The sequence below is a fragment of the Magnolia sinica genome, unplaced genomic scaffold (assembly GCF_029962835.1).
Source record: "Magnolia sinica isolate HGM2019 unplaced genomic scaffold, MsV1 ctg240, whole genome shotgun sequence".
In the NCBI taxonomy this organism is placed as follows: Eukaryota; Viridiplantae; Streptophyta; class Magnoliopsida; order Magnoliales; family Magnoliaceae; genus Magnolia; species Magnolia sinica.
In genome coordinates this window covers 74,709-91,314 of record NW_026682789.1, presented here as the reverse complement: position 1 = coordinate 91,314, position 16,606 = coordinate 74,709, and the positions used below count along the sequence as shown (strand labels likewise).

Below are 16,606 nucleotides of genomic sequence, written 5' to 3'. Positions count from 1 at the left end.
GTTGGGTGATTGTGAAACCCCTTGATCTAAATGACTCATATGATTGGCCCACGATTGGTAAATCTGGATAAGGGTTTAAGTGACAAAAGAGGAAGGAGTTAAACACCCTAAAAAATTAAAAAATAAAAATAAAAATAAAATAAAATGTTAAGCACCCTCTTATGGCCACATATTGTGTAGTCTCTTTTCTACAAGATATACAAATTTCAAGAGAAATTAAATTTGTAACAATATTATACGTCTAGCCATGCTTGTATAATTCTATAAGACAATCCGTCAAGTAAAAATAGAATAAGTCTTAGTCTTGCTACGTGGAATCATGCCACCCCGACAAGCGAACAAGATAGATAAACTGATGTATAGAAAAAGAATAACTAAGAATGTGATTTATGATAGATGATATGTTAGAAATGTGTTAAATGAACTGTGTGTTGAGTTTGATTGAAATTTTAGAAAGATATAGAAAAATTAGATATCCTTATATATATATATATATATATATATATATATATATATATAAAAGGATTGTCCAACGACCCTCATTCTGAACCTACTCCTAACCCAACCAACTTCCTCTATTTGATTAACTTTTAGACGACGGATAATTGAACTAGGAGATCCTAGTGTTAAGGCAAGACTTCTTGAATATTTAGGAAAGACATGGGACACTTCCTAACTTTGTTTCATTGCACTACAAGGAAGACTTTAGCCTCACTTGTTGATAACCAAGGTTAAAAATAAATTTAGCACCGGTTGGAGGCAACTGAGGCTAAAATTTAGATTTAGTCTCGGTTGAAAACAACATAGGCTAAAATTTTAATTTAGCCTCATTTCGAGACAACTAAAGCTAAAAAGGTTCTTTTAGCTTCACTTGAAGAACCGAGGCTATAAAAGTCATTTTAGCCTCGGTTGTTAAAACTGAAAATAAAGCCTTTAGCCACGGGGGTTCCAACCTCGATTTGGATAAATGAGGCAAAATTGAGGCTAAATTAGCCTCAGTTTTTAACCTTTTTAGCCACGGTTTTGAACCGAGGCTAAAGCCTCTAGCCATGGGAGTTGTAGACTCGGTTTGGATAAATGGGGCTAAAGATAAATTTAGACTCTGTTGGCATCAACTAAAGTTAAATTCAAATTTTAACCTTAATTCTCAACAACTAAGGCCAAATTATTTATTTTAATCAATTTATAAACATATGCACAATCATTCATTCAATCAATCAAATACAATCATTCGTTACAATCATTCATTTTAATCCATTGGCACAATACCAATATAAAAAAAAATTTATTCATTCATAAAAGCACAATACTAATAAAAAAGTTATCTGCAGTTGCATTCTCTAGAGTACCATAGCTAACCCACCGGCCTTCATATTCAAACTGATCAATGGAAAGCTGCCTGACCACACCACCCAAAGCTCCCCCCTCTACAGCAACAACCTGCAGATAATTTGTAAGCAAATTGAGTAATTTCTGAGTCAACATACAGGAATAGAAGCAACTTCATATTAGTAAGTTAAAATAGATTCAAAAAGGCAGTATTTAACTACCGACAGCTCTGCAATGCAGCCGAACTCCAGATGGTGGGACGTTATTTGTTAAGGTGGAATCTGACACCTTAATCAGGGTAGAAATTTGTTTCCCACTTGGTGTAACATCTGCTCCATGATCCCGATCCGTAATTTACTCAATCTCTTCATTAATTTGTCAGGCCTTGGCAGCAGCTAATGTAGCACTTATAGGCCCAGCTTCTGCAGCTGACCTCAACCAAGTATTCAACCCCTTTACTAAGTCTCCTGCAGTATGATCAAAACTAGGTACAATTCGCCAAGAAGCTCACACATGAGAAAGATATTTTTAAGTGCTATTCAATAATTTGCATTAGGTCTTCAGGCAATACAATCGTAGAGTATATCAAAACAAAATTTGATCTATTAAACAAAATATAGACCTCCAATAGCTTACCTTTGAAGCATTGCATTCTCAGCACTTATATCGGTGTACATATCCCATTTATAGGAGGGGCAACCAGGCTACCCAGCACAACAGCACCATCAACACCTACTTTAGGAATTTCTTGTCTTGTTCTTTCATCAACAAATGTGTATCTTGCAGGTAATCTCCCTGCTTGTACATTGGTTGCAGCAGCTGCTGCTGCAGCATGTGAAGCAGCACTTGTTGTTTCAGCAGCAGCTAGATCTTCAGCCACAAGCAGGTCATCTAGCAACACCCCTGTAGCACGAACACCATTTACAATGAGCATTGAGAGCAATAACATATTAACTACCATGTCCAAAGAAAATAATGCACTGCATAAGTTATGTAACTCAGGCCTCCCAAAACAAATATGGTTGTAAAATAACATTAGCTTGTTATGAATAAGTTGAATCACCCAAAACACATATCAAACATGGCACAGTTCTACAGCAATCCAGACACACCAAATCCCTGACCAAACTGTGAATGAAGCATAGCCAGAGATTGCACTAATATGACAATATTGACCATCTACCTTTAAATTTGGACACCTCAGTATTTACTTTTAACCATCCATTTGGTAGCCATAAATTGATGGTCAGAATTTGTTGATTGGAGTGATTCTAGCTACATACTACATTCACAATCAGACACAATTTGGATGGTCTAGATAGCAGTATGTCAACGCTGCCTAAGAGGGGATGGGCAAGATGTTCCATAACAGTAACGGTGGCCGTAACGGCCACCACCGTTACCTTTACGATACGGGGTATAACGGCTGTTACGGCCGTTACAGTTTCTTCTTCTTTTTTTATTATTATTATTTATTGAAAAAACCCCCGAAAAACCTGTATCCGCCCCGTAATGTTGATTAAAAAGTATGAAAAACCTATATATGTCCCGTAATAGACCATTACGGGGCTATTATGGCCTTTATGGGGGATGTAACGTGCCGTTAACGACAATTACGGGTCATTTTTTTCCATAACGACCATTACGACCCTGTAACGTGTAACGGTTGCCACCGTTACCTTTATGTAATGGCCTTTACGGCCCCGTAACAGCCTTTACGGTACACCATGGGGATGAGTCACCACCACATTTTAAATGGTGAAAAACTAATGTTGGAATCTAGCCCTTCCCTGTAGTTCTTTCCCCCATGTAGGGCTCCATTAATAGAAGTCACATAATCCATACAATGTAGGTTGGTGTGGTCCTTTTTCAAACGGTGCTTGAACTTCACAAGTGAAATAGCATGTGGAGCAATGTCATGGCCAGTCATAGAGAAGAATGAAAATGAAAAGAGAGGGTTAAAGGGAAATAAGCTATGCTGAGAATGGGATTCGACGAGAGTATCGTAAGGCCAAAGTGGGGTGCCACAAAGGTGGATTTTGGCAATGGCTGTTCACTTGGCAATCAGCCAAACACACCACACATGAAAAAGTTGTGGAACTAGTGAGATAGCAATTGAATCCACAGTCACAAACTCATGAAATCCATCACGAGGGTGTCCGGTAGTGTTTAATAAATTTTACTAACAAAAGAGAGGATAAAAGGATAGATCTCCAATATTATTCACCAATACAGAAGGCTTGGTTAAACAACAAATCCAAAGTTCAGAAACATGCCTGACATGCGGCAATAAAATCTCAGTTACTGGAATTTTCACACAAAAAGTATCAAAGCTACAGTGGAAATCATATAGCTAAAGCCAGTACACGTGGATCATGAATGTTCAAATTACATGGCATGCAAATAAAAGAATACATTGAGATTTTGCTACCATATAATTCAAAGTGGGGTGAAGTGGAGTTGAAAAGAGATATGCTTCTTGTGCCAAAAAGGATTTTTTTTTTTTTTTTAAACATAGACCATGCCATCCAAAATTTTCAGTAAACAACCACATTTAAGGATTATCCTATCAAAAGATTCCAGCAAATCAAAACTGCACAAAAATATTTCATTTTTTCTTGGCATCCATTAATTCAAAAAACATGACAACCATCCAATAATATCTAAACCAGCCTTTTAAACTTGTAGCATCTTAAGAGTTAGGAAATGGGAAAAGATCTTTACCCGTCAATAGACGAGACTGTCACAAACATCCAACTACCTATCCACATTTTTTGCCCACTTTTTGAAAAACTGGCATTAATAGAAACTTAAATTTGCATGGAACTCCTACCAACCACCAACTGTGCAGTGGAGTATCTTGGTACAGAATCCCATGTCTACTAAAAGGAATGAGTGAGTCATGCTTTGGAAATTTATAACAAAGAGCAAAAATCAAAGCACCAGTTGCACATGAAACAATGGATTTTACATATACCTAAAAAGCACATTACAAAGATGTAAGGCTGCCCACCAACCTAAGAATCTAGAATGAATGAGTAGAAGTAATTACGAGATAAAGAGACAGCAGTTAAGATATGGTATCAAATGAGGGAATACAGATTATACAAAGTAGCTTATCTTAACTTACCATCCAAACGCCACCTTTGTGAGACAGTGCTCACATTGTATCTTGTATTGGGGAAATTGATCATTCTTGCAATTTAACACATCCAAACATGGCCTAAGATCGACAGTACAGAATCTGCTGGATATCCATATTAACAGTATCACAGCAGAAATTGTACTTTGTTGATTGCTCTCCAATGCAATTGCTCTACTGGTATGTTTTTTTTTTTTTTTTTATAGGTTTTTAACACATGCATTGAGAAATGAAGACGAACAAAAAATGCACCTATAGCCAGGATGTATAGTATATGAATGGACTAGATGAGAAGCTCGGCTTGTTCTGTTTGCAGTTGGAATTTTCGTATCCCTTCTTTGTAGCTGCTACCAAATGCTACTAGCAAAAAGATTGAAATGAGATGTGTCAAAACTCATCATAGATTGCTTGTGATTCAAAAAAGTCACTTTTGTTGGACAATCATAATTATCCATCCATTGCCCAGGGAAAGGATGGCTACAAGGATAGGGACAAATCACAGATAGGTTGGATCATCTGATCAATGTGATTTTTGAGCCAATAAAAATGTCATCTGGACTTTATAGGCAGTTTAGATTGATTTTTGAACCTGATTTGTTGCAGATAGTGTGGCCCACCCCCCACTTAGAAGCAGTCAGGATGATTAGCTTGTGGGTGCATACATCTGAGCTTTTGACACCCTTAACTAGATTTTCTGTTGTGATCACATGTAAAATATGCTATACTAAGGTGTTTCTCAACATCTTTATGAGATCCAAACCAATCATAAGGTAGCCTATAGGTTGAATGGGCCATAACCCAAATATATATCACACTGATTTAACAATCCTAACCATTCTATTAGCGAACTTTTATGGAAAGAAATTATATGGTTATAAGAAGTGTTAAACAAAGTTAATTTGACCATTTCAATTTTTCCAAGCAAAGGGTTGGAATTGTCCAATTGGTCAGAATTTAGGGATAAGAACCATCTAAGGTAGGGCCAGCCTACCTGATGAGAGTTCGGATCTTATAAAGGTTTGCCACATACTATACAAAACATACAGATCACTGATAAGGGAAATGAAAGAAAGTGCCAGAATTTTGAGGTATTTTCATATAAAACTGTAGAATATAAGGCAATTTGCTATATTGGGTTCAAATGTACACTTAGCAACTATTGATGCCTACGCCCACTGATAGCATTTGCAGAATTCCCTTCTATCATGAGTGAGCCAATCCAATGCTCTATTTTAATCTTCATGCATTGAAGTATAGGTTCTGCCTTAGTGAAATTTGCATCCTGATGATCACCTGGCCTGAGGATGAAATAATATGTGTACCCTGATGGTTTATAAAAATCCTGCTCACACCAGCCAGCCCCAGGTTCCCAAGGAACTATTGAAATTCATCTTGAACTACCCTTTATGGGGCACATGCCATCTTTCTTTCTTTCTTTTTTCTCCTTCTCATTTTCTTTTCTTCTTCTTGTTGGCTTTACTCCAATTTTGAGCATGTGCTTCGATATCCCATGCAGCTTCCTGTTGGTATTATTCCAATCCATTGTACAAGTAAACATTATGTCAGATACCTCTGCTATATTTATAGCTTTCCCATGAAAAATTATCCTACTTCTTTCCAGCCATAAACTCCATAAAGTTGTTTGAATTGTGATTTTCCAAAGGGGAGGTCAATAGGAGAAATTGATATTCCACCAACTGGAGAAAAAAAACCTGCATTGATCCTGGAATAATCCATGCAAAGCCAAAATGCTACAAAACTGCCACTCAAATGTCCCCTGCAAATCTGCAGGGCAGTAATCAGTGAAGTTCGTTCTCTTCTTGTGCTAGGCACATCAAGCACCCGTGAAGCAGTTACTACATTAAATTGCATATTCCAATTCCATACCTGATATACCTGCCCCTCAACTGGCCATATAGCCCTCCATATGGCAGATCCCATTCTATAGTTACTACATTAAATTGCCAAGCCATTCTCTGTCGCCCATATTTCTCTATGAGAATAATCTACCATAATGCACTTTATTTGTCCCCCAATCCGCCACTACCACTTAAAAGAGCCAGATTGACCTGTTTAATTGACCTATTCTGAGGACCACCATTCTTCTTGGATTAACACCCCTCTTTCTAACAAAGTGAATGTTATTTATGACAGACTAACTTATCATTTCACAAAAATTTCCTTTTGAAATTAACCCAACTTGGCCACAATCAAATATCGGTGTTTAAATGATGCATTAGGTACATTTCAAAAAAAAAATAAAATTGACCTCATGTACACAAGTACATTTGCAAGGGCTGCCTTCACCAACTTACCCCATTCATGGTGTTCTGTCATTCCACATGGCTAGCCTTGCCTTGAATCTTTCTATCAGGTCGTCCCAAATGGCCTGAGGCGTTCTTCCAATACATAGTGGAATGCCTGAATGTCAGAGTGCTCTGTTGATCTGAATCCATATATTGAAATCTTAAATATGCCAGTCAATGAAATTCAACCTATTGGTTGCCTAGTAGCTAAACACATATTTAAAAATATCGTTCTAAGCCGTTTCACATAATTAAGAAAAATATGCAAGAAAATGAGTTAATGATAATCAGCAATCAATTTCAGTACAAAGAGCTTAACTTAATAAGGATAAATGCAACTTCCAAACACAAATCCCTAATTTCATTCAATTAGAAAATAAAAATAAAAATAAAAATAAAAAAATCCTCAATCCACGAAAATCACAACAGAAATCAAGCCTACAAAGTCGAATTTACCTGAACAACACAGGCAACAGAGGAACGATCGCCATCGACATCACCACCCAATACGTGTTATAGAGCGCCAGTGCCAGCCCGAGTATCGAGATGACCTTCACCCGCTCCGAAGTGATGGACTGGAAGAAATCCAACGGTCGGGATCCGATCTCGACATCCTCGGGCGAGAACAAAGAATCAATCAAGATAGATCGAGCTGCGGTTTGAGAAACCCTAAGAGAAGATGAAAGAAGGAGATCCGAGGCTTGCCTTCGAAGACAGTTACTATAGAAGCACTATGGATGGAGAGGCGTTGAGCATTTTCCATTTGAAGATTTGCATAAATGAAAGGAGAATCCAGCAATCCGAGACTGGTTTTTACTCTGCTAGGGTTTTCGAGAATGGATTGGGATGAGCGCAGAAGCGCTTGATCGAGTGAGGGAACCCATGCATTTAATCTGATGTAGGCCAGCTTGCTGTGTGTGAGGGGCGCAGATTTGGAAAACGGATTGGCTACTCTCCCTGCCACCATCCCGATTGCTGATGGTCGGTGCTCTGTGGACCCCACCATGATGTATGTGTTTCATCCATTCCATTCATCCATCTTTACGGATCATTTTAGCGCTTGATCTAAAAAATGAGAGGGATATAAATCTCAAGTGGACCACACCCCAGGAAAACAATAGTGATTGGATATCCACCATTAAAATCCTCCTAAGGCTCACTGCACTGTTTATTTGACATCCAATTTGTTGATTAGGTCATAAAGACCCAGATGAAGGGAAAAAACAAAGATCAGCTTGATCCAAAACTTTTATGGCCTCCAAAAAGTTTTTAACGGTCTATGTTCATTCAACATTGTTTCCGGTATTGTGGTCCATTTGAGATTGGTATATACCTCATTTTTTTGTCTCATCTCATAAAATTATATGAAAAAAATAGATGGATGGCATGGATGAAACACATACATCATTGTGGCGCCCACGGAGAATGGCTAGTCGTCGGTGCTATGTGGGCCCCACCATGATGAATGTGTTTCATCCATGCCGTCCATCTATTTTTCTAAATAATTTTATAGTATTAAACCAAAACTAAGTTATATACCGGTCTCAAGTGGATCACATTATACGAAACAGTGTTGAATGAACTTTAATCATTAAAAACTTTTTGAGGGCCATAGAAGTTTTGGATCAAGCTGATCTTTGTTGTTTCCCGTCATCTGGGTCTGTATGACCTAATCAACAGATTGGATGACAAATAAACAGTACAGTGGTCCTTAGGAGGGTTTTAATGGTGGATATCCAATCGCTATTATTTTCTTGTGGTGTGGTCCACCTGAGATTTATATTCCTATCATTTTTGGTAGAAAGCACTAAAATGATCTGTAAATATGGATGAATCTCATACATCATGGTGGGGCTCACATAGCACCGAACACCAGCCACGAGGGTAGGGGCAAGGGAAGTAGCCGATCCGTTCCCGGACCGGACGGATGCGGATTGGCTCTACCACACACTGGCTATATAGCTAGTGTAAATATGTGTTGTCTCCCACGAGCGCAGACGCTCCTCGAGCTCCCAATTGTATGAACGGTTCAAATGGTCCACTTTATCTTTATATATGTATTATTTTTCATCTCAGGCCTTAAGACAAGTTCGCCAAATGGATGGACGATTTGGATATAACACACAGGGACCATAGATCTTGCCTATGTCTGGCGTGTGGTACACCAGACAATCCGCTTCCCGACCGGACCTAGCTAGAAACGGACGGCCTATCAGGGGCTCGGTGGGGCCTACTGTGATGTATATGCTTTATCCACGTTGTCTATCCATCTTATAGAATCGTTTTAGGGCATGAACCCATATGGAGGCATGCTGAAGGCCTAAGTGGACCACACCACAGGAAGTGATGGGGGCAACTATGATGGATGTGTTGCATACACACCGTTCATCCATTTGGAGAGATCATTTTAGGGAACGAGAATGAGGCAGATCCAAATCTCAAGTGGACCACCACACATGAAACAATGTATTGAATGTCTACCGTTAGAAACTTCAAGAAGACCACCGATCAAACTGATATCTGTGTCTTCCCTTTGTCCATGTCCGTGACTATGTGAACGTATGAATAGGGTAGATCTCAAATAAACACCATGCAGGCCCCTGGGATTGTCTCAAAATGGGATAGTGACTTTGTTTACTATGGGGGAGTCCACTTGAGCTTTGGACCCGGTAGGGCTCTCTGGGGCCACCATGACGCATGTGTTTTATTCACACCGTCCATCCATTCTAATAATCTATTTTAGAGCATAAGCTCACAACAGAGACCGATTGAAGGCTTGAGTGGACCACGCCACAGGAAGTAGTGGTGACAAAGATGCCCACCGTTGAAACTTTCTTATAGCCCACTGTGATGTTGATTTGCCATCCAACCCATTCATAAGGTTACACAGACTTAGATGAAGGGAAAAAATAAATATTAACTTGATTCAACAATTTTGTGGCCCATAATAGGTTTTCAACTATAGTAGCTCCATCCCCACCATTTCCCATGGTGGGGTCCGCTCGAAGCTTATATATGCCTCATTTATGGGCTCAGGACTTTTAATTTTGATTCCTTGGTAAGTAAAAATGATAACTTTCTCGGTTACCTAACAACCGAGGCAAAATAATAGCTTGTTGGCTTCGGTTCGTAGCAATCAGGGCAAAATAATGGATTTTTAGCCTCGGTTTCATAGCAACTGAAGTGAAAAGGCAAACTTTTTTAGCTTCGGTTACTTAGAGGCAAAATAGTGGACTTTTAGCCTCGGATCATTTACAACCGAGGCGAAAAAGTAAAGTTTTAGTCTCAATTCCTTAGCAATCGAGGTGAAATTAAAAGAAGACTTTTAGTCTCAGTTACTTAACAACCGCGATAGAAAAGAAAACTTTTAGCTTCAATTCTTTAGCAACCGAGGTGAAATGGTAAAGTTTTAGCCTTGGTTTCTCTACAACCGAAGTAAAATAGCCGTCTTTTACCTCAATTCCTTAACAATCAAGGCGAAAGAGTGGACTTTTAGCCTCAGCTCCATAGCAACGGAAGCGAAAGAAAGGACTTTTAGCCTTAGTTCCCTAGCAACAGAGGCGAAAAGGTAAACTTTTAGCCTCAATTTCTCTACAACCGAGGCAAAATAGTCGACTTTTAGCCTCGGTTCCTTAACAATTGAGGCAAAAGAGCAGACTTTTAGCCTCATTTCCCTAGCAACAGAGGCGAAAGAGTGGACTTTTAACCTCAGTTCCCTAGCAACCGATGCAAAAAGGTAAACTTTTAACTTCGGATTCTCTACAATCGAGGCAAAATAGTGGACTTTTAGCCTCGGTTCCCTAGTAACCGAGACAAAAGAACAAACTTTTAGCCTCAGTTCCCTACCAACCGAGGCGAAAGAGCGGACTTTTAGCCTCAGTTCCCTAGCAACCGAGGCGAAAAGGTAAACTTTTAGCCTTAATTTTTCTACAACCGAGGTAAAATAGCAGACTTTTAGCCTCGGTTCCCTAGCAACCGAGGCAAAAGAGCGAATATTTAGCCTCAATTCCCTAGCAACCGAAGCGAAAAGGTAAACTTTTAGCCTCAGTTTATCTACAACCGAGGAAAAATAACAGACTTTTAGTCTCGATTCCCTAGCAACCGAGGCAAAAGAGCGGACTTTTATCCTCAGTTCCCTAGCAACCGAGGGGAAAAGGTAAACTTTTAGCCTCGGTTCCTCTACAACTGAGGAAAAATAGCAGACTTTTAGCCTTGGTTCCCTAGCAATCGAGGCAAAAGAGCAGACTTTTAACCTTAGTTCCCTAGTAACTGAGGTAAAAAAGTGAAATTTTAGCTTCGGTTTCTTAATAACCGAAGTTAAAAGCACACTTTTAACCTCAATTCCTTAGCAACTGTGGCTAAAAAATGAACTTTTAACTTTGGTTCCTTAGTATCATGCCCCAAACTCGGAAACCGGGCTTACAAAATTTTTGATTGCCGAATCTGGCGCCAACAGCCTCCGTAGTACCCCGTTCTCGGCTCCCAGCACCCATACGCCAGGTTCCATTCCTGGGATTCTACAAGGAGGATTTTTAACATCAATCTGATTCGTAATGAGCTTAACCATAAGCATAACCCACGAACAATAACCACAAGAACACCATCACAAAATTCACTATGATCAAAAACTTTAAAAATGTGCATAAAGGGAAATATAAGATAATGATAACAGAAACTCCTGAAGCTTAACTGTACACTCCCACTACGGCGAAGCTACGGCTGCGTCCTAGCGTCACCTACACGCATCAATCATGCATAAGCTTATAGAAAGCTTAGAGGGTGGTGTAAGTGTGAGCGCAATATAAGCTTGCTCAGAATACAAGGTCAAAGTAATGCGGAATCATGCTGATGAGTACATGAATGCAATCAGCCGTACCAAGGCTATGTGGTGTAAAACATAAATTTTATTGGCCATATCAAGGCTATGCGATGCAAAATGCAACTCACACATGCCAATCTTCATACACATATCAATGCAGCTTCTCACTAGAGCATCAAATATCAGTACGGTTCTCACTCTGGATAATCACTAGGGTTTAGTATACTCCAAATGGCACTGCCCCTTTCTCAGGCGTGCAGTCCAAGTGAGCGTAAGAAACCTCACTATCCGCCTAGCCAATAGTCTATCAATACCTATCTGGCACATTGATAGTGGACCCATTCACGAGCTGGTCAAACTCAGCCTAGCAATGCCCCCTACCCTCAGGCGAGTAAGGCCACATCCCTTTCCAACCGACCACGAAATAGTGAGCAATGCGGCCTCCTGGTATTCGGCACTCAGACGCTCATGTTTCCACTCAGTCTCAATGTTGAAGTCATCCTCTGGTACCATTGAGTTTAGGAATTTTCACCCAGGGACATCTATGGCGCCCCAATGCTCAGTAATAATATTTCTGGTGTCTGATCCTGCCATCCACGATGTGTCTGTGGAGGTCATATCCCTGATGTCGCTAGGGCGTATAGAAATCAAGTCATATAAATATAAGTGCATGAATCACACTACTAATCATGCAACAATCTTGCACGTACTGCGCGCTCATGAAGGGCAACTCTGCCTATCAGGGAACCCATAAACAATCTGCCCGAAGGCATATGCTATGATCAGTCACTTCTCATCTCAAGCATACATATGATGCGTATGAGCGTGAATCATGAAACTATATTAAACATGTTATGTGATGATGAGTTCTGTTCATAACGAAGAAGGGCCTAGACAGCCTACACACTACAAGTATGGGCCTAGGGCCCCTAGGGAGAGTTGCAATGCGGACATTTAACCATCATTGCTCTTACAATGTGGATGTCAAACCATCATTGCTCCCAAAGCATAGCCGCCAAAACATCATTACATACATCATGGTGGGATCTCACATCGCAATGGGCCTCATCACATCACATTCAGCCCACACAAAGGCCTCACATACGTCTCATTGGGCCTCATATACATCAAGTGGGCCGCTCCAATGGGCCAACATGCATCAAACGAGCCACATTATATGGGCCGCACCAATGGGCTGATTCAAATGGGCCGAATCACATGGGCCTAAACCAACCACACCATTCAACACTACTAGAGATCAGTTTAGAGCATTATTTCAAAAAAATGAATCGTATCCAAGGATCATCTGGACCACACCACACTTAACCGAGGTGATAATAATTCCCATGTTAAAAATTTAGAGGGCCCACCATAGCATTTATTTCCCATCCAGACTGTTTATAGGGTCATAAAGACCTAAACAGCGAGGAAAAATAAATATTATATTGGTTCAAAACTTCTGTAATCCCAAAGAGGGGTTTCAATGGCAGACGTTCAACTCCACTATTTTTTTGTAGTGTGGTCCACTTGATACCAGATCTGTTATATTTTGGTCCCAGGCCTTGAGACGGGATCGCCAAATAGATGGACGGTTTGGATGTAATACAAACATCAGGGGTGGGGTCCGTATGTGGCCCACCAGAGTATTGAATTTGCTTCTTTTTTTTGTCTCGAGCCAAAGACAAGCTCGCCAAATGAATGGACGGCGTGGGACACAAATATACATCACGGTGGACTCCACCCGTCCAGATGATGAATGGATGGCATGGATACAAACATATATCACGGTGGGCTCCACCCGTCTAGGTTGCTGGACGGTGTGGATGGGACCCACACACCTAGTGCGGCCCATCCAGCACCGTCTAGAAATGGACGGCTGGACAAACATCACTGGTGGGTCCCACGTAGGCGGGCCACCCCCCTCCCCTCTCTCTCTCTGTATGTGTATATATATATACCTATTAAAGAGTCCACCGTCCAGACCCTCTAGATGTTCTGGACGGTGAAGATATAACGCTTATATCATGGTGGGTCCACACGTGTGGCCCACATCAATGCATTAACACTATATATATATATATTATTTCAATATTAGTATCTCTCTCTTTTTCTTTTTTCTTTTTTTAAGCTAGCTGGATAGTACACTTCACCGTCAGTTCACACTACATTGTTAGCTACGACCCACTGTCAGTTCGCACACTCCACTGACGGTTTGGATTCAACATAGGCATCATGGTGGGTCCCACATGGGCCTGCTAACGGGCTGGACGATGTAGATCCAACACATCTATTAGGTGGGTCCCATGAAGGTGAATGGCATGGATAAAATATACACTTCATGGTGGGCCACACACACAAACACACTATCATCATACGAGAGAGAGAGAGAGAGAGAGAAATAGTAAGATAGAGGGACCCCGCCACTATGGGCCCCTCTCTACATTGTATACATCAATGTGGGTCGCACAACAAGTGAGCCCTAAATTTTGAAATCAACGGTGGATCACCCACCTATCAGCCTTCTCTTTTAGCTCCTTAGACTTGTATGCTCCTTACCTTCTATTTTAATGGAGGTTGATGGAGAATGAATGGTTGAGATGGGAGATGAGAGAGAGGGAAAGTGGGCCACACTTGGCTTTGGGAGAGAGAGCTTGGACGTTGGAATTTTTTGTTGCTTGGGAGATTTTTTGTGAAATGAGGGAGAGAGAAGTGATGGAATGTAAGAGATGGAGTGATGGGTGATGGGTGGAATGATGGATGAAGTGATGTAAGGGTTGACTTTGGGGTAGCTTATGTAAGAGAGAGGTAAGGGTAGGGTATGGGTTGCTTGTACTTGACTTAAGGTGTGATGTATACTTGATTAATGGGATTGATTTGAAAGGTTCTCTTGGATTTTGCAAATGTACAGCATTTTTCTCTAAATGAACGCGGGCCCACATCTCCTGGCCTGAGTATTGCATCGGCACGTGAGATGCAGCATTAGAACCGCAGCGACAGCGCAGTCGCTAAGGTACAAGTTTCGAGTTGAGTCGACTCTGATATGCAGGACTCGGTTTAAGATCACGCGCAAACGTCGGATATAGGTCGAGGGTTGCCTGAATTCGATTGGGAGGACCGTGGAAGCCTATGGAACAGTATGGTACGAACTAGGATACAGGTCTTACACTTAGCAACCGAGGCTAAAATGCACAATTAGCTTCAAGTTTTTGATCTGAGGCTAAAAAATCGTGGCTAAATGCCCATTTTCTTGTAGTGTTGACTAACTCTATATCCCACTATCATTTCTTCCCTTTCTTCATTTCTTTCCATCTCTTGAGGCTTCTCAATCTGTGTCCTTTTAATCTTTGATTGATTGCAAAGCCATCATCTTTCTTTCTCCGTCCATTAAATCCAGTATGCTTCTTTACCAAAGGATTGCATGTAAACCCTGTTGGACATCACTACTAGTTGGTTCTCTATGGGCCTTAGCCTGATGTATGATGTTTATCCATGTCATCCATCCATTTTCCAGATCATTTTAGAGCATGCACCCAAAAATAAGGAAAATTCAAATCTCAGGTGGACCACACTACTAGAAAAATAGTGGTGATTGAACGATCACCATTAAAAACTTTCTAAGGCCCACTGTAATGTTTATTTTCCAGCTAACCTATTGATTAGGTCACACTAAATTGGATGAAGGGAAAAACACAAATATCAACTTGATCCAAAATTCCCGTGACCCTAAGAGGTAATTAATTATGGGTGTTCAATCACCACTGTTTTTGTGGTGTAGACAACCTAAGATTTGGATTTGCCTCACTTTTGGGCTCATGCACATGAGGGGGCAAAATGGATGGACAATATGGATAAGACACATACACCATGGTGGGCCATAGCACCAAAGAGCAACGGCATCCATAGGAGCGTTAGGAAATTCCAAGGCTCGAGTGGACCACATGATGGGAATAAAAAACTTTCCCTTAAAAACTTTTTAGGGGTCACAAAAGTTTTGAACCAAGCTGACGTTTATGTTTTCTCTTCATCCATGTCTGTGTGACCTTATGATTGGTTGAATTGAAATTAACCATCACATGGGCCTTAGGCCCTAGGAAGGTTTCATTAGTAGGTGTCACTATTGAAAAGGGGCGAGCTCTCAGTCCTAAATGGGGGGAGGCAATAGTACTATGCCAATTTAAAAATTAAAGAATTGAAAGATTAAATAAATCAAAACTAATCAGAGATCTCAACTGTAATAGTATTGATAAATTGATTCAAACCTTATTCAAAAGACAACCTCACACCAGAAACATATGTTTTAGGGAGGACAACCTGATTTCTTAAACGTAGTAAGGATTAAGATTGCAAACTAAAATAAGAAGAAAAGGAAAGACAAACTATCTATTTCAAGCATTCACCACATGTACATGAAAATATTACAACAATTCAACATATATATATATATCACATACATCATCCACAACAAAACACCAGGAATTATAGTTGTTTGGTGTGTACACCGATTGTTCTCAACTAGCCACACCTACTTCACTTCCAATAATCACAACCCACATGATATTAGCATTCACTAATAATCAAGGTTTTCTCAGGTTCACCTTAAAACCTATACAGTTGTGTTTTCAAATGGGCTATCACAAACAAAACACCACACTGAGATTTTCTGACTATCTCAGTCAAAACTAATACAGAGATTTTCTGGATATCTTAAGAAACCAAAAATAAAAAAAGAATAATTATCTTCTGATGAAAACGCTCTTTAATGTAGCATGTATAATCGCTTCGCTTGATGTAGAAATGTTTAATGTCCAATAAACGTAATCATGGGTTATAGGTTCTAAATAGATTTTCAATTAATTCAAAGCTTGGGCTACTTGTTTGAATTCCTTAGATCTCAAAAAGTAGAGTATGAACTCCCTTTAAAATATTATATTCATAAAAAGACATCAAGGAATTACAAAAATAAAAAGCTATTAAATGATCCAAAATTACTGAGCTATAGTTTGAAAATGA

General features: G+C 39.9%; 1 protein-coding gene across 7 annotated transcripts; it reads right to left on the bottom strand.

Annotated features, from left to right (window-relative positions):
- Positions 1-1,400: 1,400 nt before the first annotated feature.
- Positions 1,401-7,690, bottom strand: LOC131236141 (serine/threonine-protein phosphatase BSL3-like). Of its 7 annotated transcripts, none has more exons than XR_009166574.1 (4): positions 7,234-7,689; positions 1,966-2,232; positions 1,555-1,796; positions 1,401-1,440 (listed from the first exon to the last, which is right to left on the bottom strand). XR_009166574.1 is itself a non-coding variant. In XM_058233288.1 (3 exons), exons 1-2 carry the CDS (start codon positions 4,521-4,523, stop codon positions 1,991-1,993), a joined length of 306 nt encoding a protein of 101 aa, XP_058089271.1. In that variant the 5' UTR covers positions 4,524-4,570; the 3' UTR covers positions 1,429-1,796; positions 1,966-1,990. The 7 variants fall into 7 exon arrangements, 1 of the variants encoding a protein (XP_058089271.1); XR_009166575.1 differs by having other exon boundaries at positions 1,401-1,427; XR_009166576.1 differs by having other exon boundaries at positions 1,429-1,796; positions 1,966-2,220; positions 7,234-7,690.
- Positions 7,691-16,606: the final 8,916 nt, after the last annotated feature.

Coding starts and splice junctions, on each gene's coding strand:
- LOC131236141 (XM_058233288.1), bottom strand. CDS start 4,523: ATGATCAATTTCCCCAATACAAGATACAATGTGAGCACTGTCTCACAA. Junction 2,233..4,459: donor ACAAAGGTGGCGTTTGGATG/GTAAGTTAAGAT, acceptor TTCGTGCTACAG/GGGTGTTGCTAGATGACCTG.